Raw genomic sequence first — 13,074 nt, 5'->3', positions numbered from 1 at the left:
TTATTGGAAAAAAATTATATTTTGGAAGAACTCACTACATAAGGTGACAAAATTCCAAAATCAAATTACATGAAAATATACATCGCAATTTCTTTGTACAATAGGTGAGGAAAATCTGCTGTAAGAAGAAACAAATATGGGCTAAGGAGAAGGGTAATAGGACAAATAGCATTTGTAATAGCAATCCCAGATGTAGAAAGCCTGTAGCTGCGCATGCTATATTCATCCAACCTTAATATCAGACAACTTAAGGGCAAAAATAAAACCAAATCTGGATTTTTGTATTGTTTGGAATAAATTTCACTAAGATGAACTTAGAACAGACTTTACTTTTTTTTTTTTTAAAGTTCTCAGGAGATAGTGACTAGGATCAAGAGCTCTCAACAGCCAGAAAATGTTATTGCTACATCCAATCCAAGAGATGGGTGAATCAGAGTACAAAAAGGACAAAGCACCTAGTGATGACCCCACCTCTGAAGTCATCGTGAAAATCAAGTAATTTTCTAGTATTTCAGTATTTTAGCTAAATGATTTGAGAACTTTCTGGCAGATAGAAGAGATAAAAGGAAGGGGGAGTGTGCCAAAAACAAAGAAAATATAAAAGATTAGTAAATGGAAAGAGTGTAATGAAAGACTCAATGGTTTAAAGGAAATTATATGGAAACTTTTAATCCTTATTGGTTTTCACCTGACATGCTTTAAGAAATCTTTTTGAACTGATAAAAAACGATGAATGGGAAAAGAAAACCTGCTAAAGTCTTTTAGAATTTACACGATTCTTATTCTACTACAAGACAGCATTATTTGGTACAAGGTGTGTTTGTGGATGTACATGAACAGTATATATATTATCCGGATCATGTTGTGCTATGTACAGGTCTTTACAATTCTTCCTGAAGGTTAAAACAGTTCATTAGAATTCAAAATGCGTAATCATCTGTAAGTTGGCACTTGTTAGGCTCTTGTCAGCATTAATGACTGGCATGTTTTATTGCAGCCCAGTTCCAGCCAGAGTTTGCCAACTTGTTACAACAGAAGTCCAGCAATAGGTGGGTAGAGTGCAGGAAAAACAGTGCCATGTTTCTCAATTGGAGACCTACAACAAAACAAACAGCATTATGTAAAAAGTTATAAATGACAACTGAATAGAACTATTATTTATATTAATAATAAAAAATTTAAGAAACACGTGTTTAAAACAAAATAACAACAACAAAAAACGCTACATCTTATCAAATGTTTACAGTGTGCTAAGAAGTGTTAAGTATTGTAAAAATTGGGGTAAATGAAATCATCACATGAAGTTTTCCCCTTTTGCAGCTAACAATGAATTTCTAGTATAAACAAACAAACATAAGGTTCAAGAATTTTTTTTTTAGCAAGAGAAACAGGATAATTTTATTACCAGATTTTCCTTAAAATAAAGGTACAGTAGAAGCTCTACAGTTCAGCATGATTAGACATGATTTATAATTTGAATATGTTTTAGAAAACAAATGACAACAGAGATGAACCAGCACAAACTACAAAGCTACTAGAGGAAAGAGAAGCTATAGCTGAACTTCCTTAAAAAGTATTTTCCAACCATTAAGTGTCTTCACCAAGTCATTAATCAAATACTTCCTAAATTTAGAAATGGATGATCAAGTGGACTGAAACATGTAATGCACAATCTTGCTTTTCCAGTTATAAAATAACAACAGTATCTTAACAAAACAAAATATGCTCTAAGCAGTTTCTGAAAACTTCAACGACCTTAGGTTCAAGAATTTTTAAAATCCCATTTATGAGTGGAACCTTGCAGAACATTTATTCTAAAATGTGTACTTTGAGAGTATACATAACAGAGATGGAGCACAAAAAGAATTTAGCTGCTTTTCTTACATGAAGAGACACCATGACAAAGGCAACTTACAGATGAACGAAACAGTTTATTTGTGGCTTGCAGTTTCAGAGGGTAAGTCCGTGACTGTCACCAAGGGAAGCATGGTAGCAGGCAGGCATGGTGCTGAGACAATATCTGAGAGGTTATACATTCTGATCCACAAATAGGAGGTAGAAAAAAAAAAAAACTGGGACTGTGGGGGCTTTTGAAATCTCACAACCCTCCTCCAGTGGCACACCTCCTCCAAGGCCACAGCTCCTAATCCTTCGCAAAGAGTCTGACTAACTGGAGACCAAGCATTCAATCCTGGAGGAAGTTGTGGGGTAGGGGTCATTAAACCACCACAACAAATGTTCCCAGAAACCTACATCTAATGCCAAGCACAATTTTGGGTAAATGGAATCAGAAATTTTTCTCTAGGGATTCAAGTCATAAAATTTAAATAGAAAAGTCAAGTCATACAAGATATCAAGTTTGGTAAATCCAACAAAGACAAAACTGAAATTTATCTTTTATAATCATCTCAAAATTTATAAATCATTAACCACACCAAAAGCTCTACTGGAGGAAGAAATGTGTCTTTCACATACCTAATTCACAAACTGAAGAGTTCTTAGGAAGAAGTCTAAAACAGAACTACATCTAAATTTTGTGGCAATAGCCACCCTACTCCTGCAAAGAATAGATGAGATAGATGCAACAGACATAAATTTATTCTTCCTCAGGGTCACATTCCACTATTTCTAACTTGTGTGTGCATGTGTGTGTGCAAATATATCTTAGTAGACTAAAACACAAAGGACAATGCTGCACAAGTGTAGCTTTGAGGTAATTTACCTAATGTTTGCCCAGAATTAATGCCTGGCTAACAATCTCCCAGAGAACCAGTTATAGAGTATAAGACATTCTATAATCATTTCCCTATGATATAAACAATGAGAAATTTTAGGACTAAGAAGCAGTTGTCTGGAGATTGTTTCTAAAGGAAGATTTTAAAAAGGGGGGGGGGGGGCCTGGAGAGATGGCTCAGCGGTTAAGAGCACTGACTGCTCTTCCAGAGGTCCTGAGTTCAATTCCCAGCAACCACATGGTGGCTCACAACCATCTGTAAAGAGATCTGATGCCCTCTTCTGGTGTGTCTGACAACAGCTACAGTGTACTCATATATATATATATATATATATATATATATATATATATATATATATATATATATATATATATATAAAAAGAAAAGAAAAAAAAATAATTAAAAAAAAAAAAAGGTATCTGCTTGCCAAGACACTGAACAACTATAATCAGGAAACTTGGCCTATTTTTTTTTTCCTTTTCTTTTTTTCGGAGCTGGGGACCGAACCCAGGGCCTTGCGCTTCCTAGGCAAGCGCTCTACCGCTGAGCTAAATCCCCAACCCCGAAACTTGGCCTTTTACTATCAGCTATCAAGAGCATTATGTTGCTCAATGAATTAGGATAATCTATGGCTGCTCTTCCAGAGGTCCTGAGTTCAATTCCCAGCAACCACATGGTGGCTCACAACCATCTGTAATGAGATCTGATGCCCTCTTCTGGTGTGTCTGAAGACAGCTACAGTGTACTTATATTAAAAAAAAAAAAAAAAAAAAAAAAGTAGGGGTTGGGGATTTAGCTCAATGGTAGAGCGCTTGCCTAGGAAGCGCAAGGCCCTGGGTTCGGTCCCCAGCTCCGAAAAAAAGAACCAAAAAAAAAAAAAAAGGATAATCTAGCCAAACTTCTTCTGGTCAAATTATGTCCAAAGAATAGCTTCACTCCAAAAGTCTTAATTTTTTTCTAGAAAAGATAAATGTGGAAATGTAATTACTGTATATCATTTCAAGTAATGGTGCTGACCTGAAAGCCATGTAACCATGTCCTAATTATAACTTCTCTATTGTTAAATAGTCCAACCTTCCACAAATAACGAATATATCAAATTTACTTGTTGCTTACCTCAAACAACCACTTCCTTATTCCTGCTCTCTTCTATATATGTGAGGGGGAAGGAAGTGAGGATTTATAGATTCCTACACATACATGTATATGGAAACCATAAGCTGGGGATATAGCTCACTGGTACAATGTCACACATAAGACCCTGAGTTCAATCTTAGCTCTGCTCTTCCTACCTTAGCATCTAAGGACTTAGGTTACAAGCATATAACACCACAACTAGAACATATTTCAGTTTCAAATAAAAAATGTGATCAACTCATCTACATTATATCCTTTTCTATGTTAGATGGAGTCCTTCATCTTTGACTGCCTATTAGATGTAAGATACTTGTAGCTACATACAGATTATATAATAAAAGAAAAACTTTACCCCACTGGCCTTACCAAGATATAAAAGACCAGTTTAAAAAAAAAAGAAAAAAAGAAAAGAAAAAGATGTTCAATGGTGTTAGCAATATAATAGGAAATCTTTCTTTTGATTTTTTTTGAGAGTGTCTCATGTATTCCTTGGTGGTCTTGAATCCAAAGGTAACCTTGAGCTTCTGGTCCTCTTGCCATGATGGAAATAACAAGCATGTGCCATAACACCTGGTTTTATGTGGGGTTGGGGATCTTTGTGATAGTTTTTGTCAACTTATCAGAAGCAAGAGCAGCAGTTCTCAACCTGGGAGTCAAAGAACGCTTTCACAGGGGTCACAAATCAAATACTATTCATAACAATAGCAAAATTACAGTTATGAAGTAGCAACAAAAATAATCTCATGGTGGTATCACCATAACATGAGAAACTAAAGTGTGGCAGCATTAGGAAGTTTAAAAACCACTGTGCTAGTGTCACCTGAGATTTAAGAAACAGATTGAAGAAATCTGAGACATTTCTTGATTAATGATTGATAAGGGAGGGCCCAGCCCAACGTAGATGGTGCTACCTCTTGGCATGTGGTTCTGGGATATATTAGGAAGCAGGATGAGCCAATTAAGGTAAGCAATCCAGAAGTGGCATTTCAATTGTTTTTGCTTTTAAGTTCCTGCCTCCAGATTCCTGAGCTGAGTGCCTGACGCCCTTCTATGCTGGATTATAATCTGTAAACCAAAATAAACCCTTTTGTAGCTGTTCTGGTATTTTCATTTTTGTTTTGTGTCAACAGAAGCTAGAGTTATTGGGTAAGAGAAACCTCAATTGGGAAAATGCCCGCATTAGATTGGACGTAGGCAAGTCTGTATGGCATTTTCTTGATGAATGATTGATGCATGTGGGTGGGGGAAGGAGGTGATGCCACCCCTGGACATGTGGCTTCAGGTTGCATAAATAAGAAAGCAGACTGAGCAAGCTATGGGGAGCAAGTCAGTGAGCAATTTCCCCATGGCAACTGGTTCAATTTCTGCTTCCAAGTTCTCCACCTTGAATATTCCTGTACTGACTTCCTTCAGTGATAGATTGTGACCTTAGAGTTGTTAGAATGAATTATGCTTTTTCCATCCCAAGTTGTTTTTGATCCAAGTGCTTTATCACAACAATAGAAACCCTAATTAAGAACTTAACAAGTTGGCTATTTTATCACAGCAACAAAAAAGCTAACTAGAACAAGACTGAACTCAGGGCTTCCTGAACACTAGGCAGTACTTCAACAAGTGGGCTCATTCCTAGTTTTCAGATTCTTTATTTTAGTTAGTTAGTTAGTTAGTTAGTTAGTTAGTTAGTTAGATAGATAGATATACAGATATATAGAGATAGACCGACCATGTATATAAAATACTCAGTATAAGAGGATTCCAGAGATGCTTCAGTCCCCATTTAAGAAGCTAAATGAAGAAAGTAAATAAAAAGAGTGAAGTGAAAGGAACAAAATGACATCTTCATTACCAGAATTGCCATCAATACAGGCTAGAGTTTTAGCTCAGTCATAGGGTTCCCTTTCCCAGGAAGTGCCAAGGCACTGGGTTTAATTGCCAACAACATTAAAAAATAAATTCTTTCATTACTACCAGTAAAAAAATAAGACTATTAACATAAAACTATTTTAATACAGAACATCAACTTAAAAACACCTGAGTGCCCCAAAATAGGAAAAAAAAAAAAAAAGTGGTTATACTATAGCTCCAAGAAGCAGCAAACTACAGTATATGGAACTGAAGATATAAAATAAAGCTAACATATACAAGTCAAATAGCGAAATCAAATGCTTTGCAAAAATTAGCATAGCATTTGAACAAAAAAGATAAAAGAGTTGCACAGTTTTAAGATGAACTTACCCTGAAATAAGTGAAGTTACTAGCTATTGAATAAACATCACTCAAAAGCAGTTTCTTGGCTTTTTCTTACACAGCGGGCAACTTTCCTTTTAAATTCTCCATTTCTGTCTTCCCTCCATTCTTTCTGTAGATATAAAAATAAAATAAAATTTTATGTAAACCTATTATAATCAAAAATACCTATTTTAATTGTAAATGTTATCCTTTAGATTATACATCTTAAAATGCTATAGTAGGGTTGTGATTCAGTAGTAGCATGCTTGCCTAGCTTGTTTTAAACCTGTTTCAAATCAATCCTAAACACTCCACAATTTTTTTTTCAAGGCATAGTATTTTCAATACAGCTCAGGTGCTAAGCCATTTGCCTAGGACATATGAGGACCTAGGTTCAAAGCCCAATATAATCCCTGACAAAAAGCTGATGAGGTACAAAAGCAAGTTTTTGTAAAGCAATAGGCTGGGAACTACAAATAGAAAGCTCTTATTCTAATGACAGCTACTGGGAAAATTCTCTTTTAAAATAGAAACAGGGTGGGTAGTGAAATGGCTAAGTAGCTAGAGGACTTGATGACCTGAGTTAGGGATTGAAGATGCACATGCTAGGAGAAAATCTACCTCCCAAAGTTGCCACACACGGCAAAAGTAGGAGCAATGGTTGTCTTATCACTCTCCTTGGATGGCACCAGTACCAGCATGAGCAACAACATAATTCAATTACCACAAAACCAATTTTTAACAAACAAGTAGATACCAGGAAATGTTCACAAAAATACTTAGCCTGTATTTCTCTTTCTTATAATAACCATTCAAAGAATGCAGGCAATAGCAATTTTTAATTATTATTTTTTTCAAAGTTAAAAAAAGTCCTCAAGCCAAGACAACTACAACAAGATACAATTATAATTTTATTAACATATGCTGCCATAATGAAATCCATTATTTTGAATACTAGTGAAAAAGAGTAGATTTTAATTGTTCTTACTTCAAAAATTATAGAGGGAATTAATGCATGCCAACTAGTTCAAATTTATTATTTGAGAGTATCTACACATTGCACAATATCTGGCTTCTCATAACCATATTTATCCTACATATTTCAAAATAATCCATTATACATGAATTATACAAAATAATCCATTATACATTTTATTTGAATGAAAATATGGACACAAAAAGATACATATATGTATTAAACTTCAAGTTGAGTTTTATTAAGAGGGAGAAAGAAAGAGTAAGGATGGAAGCATCAGCTATCAGGCAAATACCTTACCGCAGCATCTACATTTGCAGGTGAGTCTCCATTAGGATCTGCCAGCATAGAAATGACACTAATCATGATGGTTTCCACAGTATGGATAGGCAGCCAGCGTTCCTCTGGCTTCTCATAACCATATTTATCCTCTCCAGGTTCATGAAGAATAGAAATGCAAACATCACCATTTTTATCAACTGTAAAATTATAGAATAAGAATTGTTTAAATATGGTTACACATAATTTATTACAAATGTGATACGTATGTATATAAAACATTTACATGGAGATTAACTAAACATAATCTACTACCTTTTGAGACTGTTACGGGTTTTACCAAATGCACAAGAGCCACCTCAAAAGCTAAGGAGGGATATAAGCTATATTTAACTATATTTTACATTATTTAAAATTACAACTGATTGCAGACCTCCATTGCTGTCCCTAATACAAAGAACAAGCCTTTTCCCTTCTACTTCTCCAACTCTTTACACCCAGCATTTACAGCTGTCCTGTGTTGTTTTCCTCTCAAATTCTAGTAAGATGATCAAGGTTCCACAAATATAAATGTAAAATGGGGAGGGGGCGTTGATGTAACAGTAAAAATGAAAAGACTCACAGAAAGACACACATTGGAGAGGTGTCTCAGTGATTAGAAGCACTGGCTGCGACCAGGGTTTGAGTTCAAGTACTCACATGGCAGTTCACAACCTACAGTGCCAGACAATCTGACACCCTCTTCTGGCCTCTGTGGGCACCAGGCATGCATGTAAGCAAAACAACCATATACTAAAAATAATAAAATAGGGGCTGGAGAGATTTTGCAGTGGTTAATAACACTGAAGCTTTTGCAGAGGACCTAAATTTGATTTCCAGCACCCACAAGGCAATTCACAATCATCTGTAACTCTTGTTCCAGGGCAGCCAACACCTTCTTCTGACATCCACTGGTACATGGTACACATACATACATGCAGGCAGAACACTCATAAACATAAAACATACAAATCTTTAAAAATAAAATAGAAAAGCGTTAAAATAAATGATACTCATAATCTACTTCATAAATTCATTTTAAATGCAAGTTCTATATAGTAACAGTCACTGGAGTAGAAACACAAAAATATTCTTAATTTTATAGGGGATAAAGACACAACTGTATCTCACTTTGCACTATTTCATCCAAAAGTAAATATTTTCAAAAAATCCTATATCTATAAACGTGTTCAAACAATTTTAACAGCTATTAGTAAAAGTAGCTTTTCACAGTAGATTTCTTCTGTCAAACAATACTATTATTTCTTGAAGAAGTTTTTCTTCTTACCCTAACTCATGGTCAAAGAACATAGGGGAGTGAGAGAATACAGAGATACAGAGAGACAAAAAGAGGGAGGGAGAAAGTGGAGAAAGAAGGGAAGGTAGGCGTTTGTACGTGAAGGGGTAGGGTTTATAAAACCACTCAATCAATCCAACAAGTACTTTTGGTAGCCCTTCTGTAAAGCAGAGTTATTCCTGACATGTAATCAAAGACCCATATTTTTGATGATTTTATACAAAAACTTTCCTGTAACTGAGGTTTCTCTTCCTAATCCACTCCCATGACTTGTGAAATCCAACAAAATGTAATTAACAGATAAAAAAGGAAGAACAGTATTAAACATTTTGACATTTAGCACAGAACTTTTTTTTGTTTTTCCCTACTTATTACAAAATAAGAAACTTTCTTTGAAAAGGTGAGATTGAATAATTGTATGTAATTCCATCAGAAAGAATCTATGTAAGATCAAGATTTGGAGGAGAGGAAATGAAGGGTATATGTAGCTCAGAAAAGGACTTGCTCAGAACGTGTAGCCTTGGCCGCACATTCAGCATCCTATAAACCAGTCATGATAGCACATATTTATTTATTTATTTTTTTTTTTATTAACTTGAGTATTTCTTATATACATTTCGAGTGTTATTCCCTTTCCCGGTTTCCGGGCAAACATCCCCCTCCCCCCTCCCCTTCCTTATGGGTGTTCCCCTCCCAACCCTCCCCCCATTGCCGCCCTCCCCCCATAGACTAGTTCACTGTGGGTTCAGTCTTAGCAGGACCCAGGGCTTCCCCTTCCACTGGTGCTCTTACTAGGATAGTCATTGCTACCTATGGGGTCAGAGTCCAGGGTCAGTCCATGTATAGTCTTTAGGTAGTGGCTTAGTCCCTGGAAGCTCTGGTTGCTTGGCATTGATGTACTTTTGGGGTCTCGAGCCCCTTCAAGCTCTTCCAGTTCTTTCTCTGATTCCTTCAATAGGGGACCTATTCTCAGTTCAGTGGTTTGCTGCTGGCATTCGCCTCTATATTTGCTGTATTCTGGCTGTGTCTCTCAGGAGCGATCTACATCCGGCTCCTGTCGGTCTGCACTTCTTTGCTTCATCCATCTTGTCTAATTGGGTGGCTGTATATGTATGGGCCACATGTGGGGCAGGCTCTGAATGGGTGTTCCTTCAGTCTCTGTTTTAATCTTTGCCTCTCCCTTCCCTGCCAAGGGTATTCTTTTTCCTCATTTAAAGAAGGAGTGAAGCATTCACATTTTGATCATCCGTCTTGAGTTTCGTTTGTTCTAGGGATCTAGGGTAATTCAAGCATTTGGGCTAATAGCCACTTATCAATGAGTGCATACCATGTATGTCTTTCTGTGATTGGGTTAGCTCACTCAGGATGATATTTTCCAGTTCCAACCATTTGCCTACGAATTTCATAAACTCGTTGTTTTTGATAGCTGAGTAATATTCCATTGTGTAGATGTACCACATTTTCTGTATCCATTCCTCTGTTGAAGGGCATCTGGGTTCTTTCCAGCTTCTGGCTATTATAAATAAGGCTGCGATGAACATAGTGGAGCACGTGTCTCTTTTATATGTTGAGGCATCTTTTGGGTATATGCCCAAGAGAGGTATAGCTGGATCATCAGGCAGTTCAATGTCCAATTTTCTGAGGAACCTCCAGACTGATTTCCAGAATGGTTTTACCAGTCTGCAATCCCACCAACAATGGAGGAGTGTTCCTCTTTCTCCACATCCTCGCCAGCATCTGCTGTCACCTGAGTTTATGATCTTAGCCAATCGCACTGGTGTGAGGTGAAATCTCAGGGTTGTTTTGATTAATAGCACATATTTATAAGCCCAGCACTCAAGAGGTGAAAATAGATAAAAAGGTTAGTAGTTCAAGGACATTCTTATCTACAAGATTTAGGCCAGCCTGGAATACATGAGACCTTCTATCTCTCCTCCAATCCCCAAATCATTAGTTGGGCTGATAAAATTATTCCATTATTAAAAAGTATTGGCTGCTCTTCCAGAGAACTTGAGTGATTCCCAGCACCTACATGGTGACACAACCTTCTGTAATTGTAGTCCTAGGGTATACAACACTCACTTTTAGGCTCTTCAGGCACCAGGTACACATATAATACAAGAACCCACTTATATGCAGGCAAAGCACCCATATGCATAGAAGAAATTAATAATAATAAAGTGTGGTGGTCCACGCCTTTAATATTAGAATATAAGAGGCAGAGAAGCAGATGGAACTCTTTGAGTTCCGTGCCAGACAAGGGTAGATGGTGAGACCTGATAGACAGACAGATGGATGGATGGATGAATGAATGATGGATAGATGGGAGGAGGGAAATATATTCATATATTCATAATTAATGAGCAAATGCCAAATAATAATGACAATTATAAAAGAAAATGGCTTTTAAAAAACAATCATGGTTGGGGATTTAGCTCAGTGGTAGAGCGCTTGCCTAGGAAGCGCAAGGCCCTGGGTTCGGTCCCCAGCTCCGAAAAAAAGAACAAAAAACAAAAACAAAAAAAACAAAACAAAACAAAACAAAACAAAAAAAACCAAAAAAACAATCATTTGGCAGAGCGAGATGGTGCATGCTTTTAGTAACAGCACTCAGGAGGCAAAGGCAGGAAGATCTCCAAGAGTTAGAGGACAGTCTGGTCTACAGAGTGAGTTCCAGAACAGCCAGGGGCTACACAAAGAAACCCTGTTTCAAAAAACAAAAACAATTACTATTCGTTTTGGATTTAAGTTATTTTAGATTTAAAGCTATAGAATCTTGAAAAACATTTTAATTTCTCACACCACTTAAGAAATGAGGACATCTCTTAAGATTTATATTTGTTGACATGAATTTAATTTTATTGTAATATATGCATAGAATAAAATTACAATTTCTACCATTTCTCAGTTAAGAATTAAAAATAATCACTGATGCTCTTCCTGTAAGTGGCCAGAGGTGACCTGTGAAGATGGTTTGCTACTCCCTTGACCCAGAAAACCCTACAAAATCATGCAAATCAAGAGGTTCAAACCTTCGTGTTCACTTTAAGAACACCCGGGAAACTGCCCAGGCCATCAAGGGTATGCATATCTGCAAAGCCACCAAGTATCTGAAGGATGTCACTTTAAAGAAGCAGTGTGTGCCATTTTGGCAGTATAATGGTGGAGTTGGTAGGTGCACCCAGGCCAAACAGTGGGGCTGAACAGAGGGATGATGGCCAAAAAAAAGAGTACTGAATTTTTGCTGCACATACTTAAAAATGCAAAGAGTAATGCTGAACTTAAGGGTTTGGATGTAGATTCTCTGGTCATTGAACACACCCAGGTGAACAGGCACCTAAGATGCGCGGATGAACCTACAGAGCTCATGGCCAGATTAACCCATCCATGAGCTTCCCCTGCCACACTGAGATGATCTTCACTGAGAAGGAACAGATTGTTCCAAAGCCAGAAGAGGAGGTTACACAGAAGAAAAAGATATCCCAGAAGAAACTGAAGAAACAAAAAATCATGGCATGGAAATAAACTCAGCATAAATAAATGCAGATAAAGTAAAAAAAAAATAATAATCACTGATATACAATTACAACCATTATTCATCTTCCTCAAATCAAATTGTGTGTATACAAACTCTTCACTTTCCTTAACTCTTCAGTATCTAAAAATGCCCTGTTCTCACTATTTTAATTACTGAAGTATCTCATAGAAGCAGAATAATATAATCACAGTTTTGTTCTTTTAAATTTGTCTTATTTCAATTTATCATGTCTTCAAAGTTCATCATTAAATGTTGGAAGAATAAAAAAAAAATGTTGGAAGAATACATTCCAGGTTGGATGACCAAAATTAGAATCATACCAAAACACACTTTTAAAGAAATATGTCATTTACACAGCTATCAGATTATGTACTGCTGCCATCATGGCTGCTTTACTCAAGACTAAAGTTCTTCTATACTGATAATGTTTAAATTTTAGTGATCTCTGATTTAAATACGTTTTCCAAAAGTATATTAAATGACAACTATGTTCTCTGTGAAATGTTTATTGTTAACTCTACAGCTAGCTATACACTTAATATTTACGCTTACTTTGCCAAAATGCTTTATTTCCCCATACAGTGTTTTGTCTATTATTTTTCCCCTTTCAACTTAATGTTCTTTACAAATAAATGGCTTTATTCCTAATACTAAAGCCACTTGAAAACTCTGTATGAGGGCTAGGTATGGTAGTACACATCTTTAATTCCAGCTCATCAAAGGCAAAGGCAGGATAATTTCTGAGTTTAATGCCAGTCTGATCTACATATATAATTTCAGGCCAGCCAAAGCTACACAGTGACAACCTGTCTCAAAAAAGAAAGAACCAAACCAAAAAAACTAA

At 36.4% G+C, this 13,074-nt stretch overlaps 1 protein-coding gene and 1 pseudogene across 2 annotated transcripts in view; one reads left to right on the top strand and one right to left on the bottom strand.

The window, feature by feature from the left end:
• The window catches only part of Ube2g1 (ubiquitin-conjugating enzyme E2G 1), an 81,625-nt gene continuing 68,551 nt past the window's right edge, over positions 1 to 13,074 (bottom strand). For both annotated transcript variants that reach the window (XM_063269819.1, NM_022690.2), the window contains 3 exons: positions 7,378 to 7,556; positions 6,108 to 6,231; positions 1 to 1,096 (listed from right to left, as the gene is read on the bottom strand). In XM_063269819.1, the coding sequence (XP_063125889.1) occupies positions 6,145 to 6,231; positions 7,378 to 7,556 (266 nt within the window). In that variant the 3' untranslated portion in view covers positions 1 to 1,096; positions 6,108 to 6,144. The remainder of the gene's footprint in view (positions 1,097 to 6,107; positions 6,232 to 7,377; positions 7,557 to 13,074) is intronic.
• Positions 11,516 to 12,217, top strand: Rpl17-ps5 (ribosomal protein L17, pseudogene 5; annotated as a pseudogene).

Source organism: Rattus norvegicus, chromosome 10 (assembly GCF_036323735.1).
Source record: "Rattus norvegicus strain BN/NHsdMcwi chromosome 10, GRCr8, whole genome shotgun sequence".
NCBI lineage: Eukaryota > Metazoa > Chordata > Mammalia > Rodentia > Muridae > Rattus > Rattus norvegicus.
The sequence above is the reverse complement of the archived record's forward strand: the minus strand, read 5'-3'. Positions and strand labels throughout refer to the sequence as shown.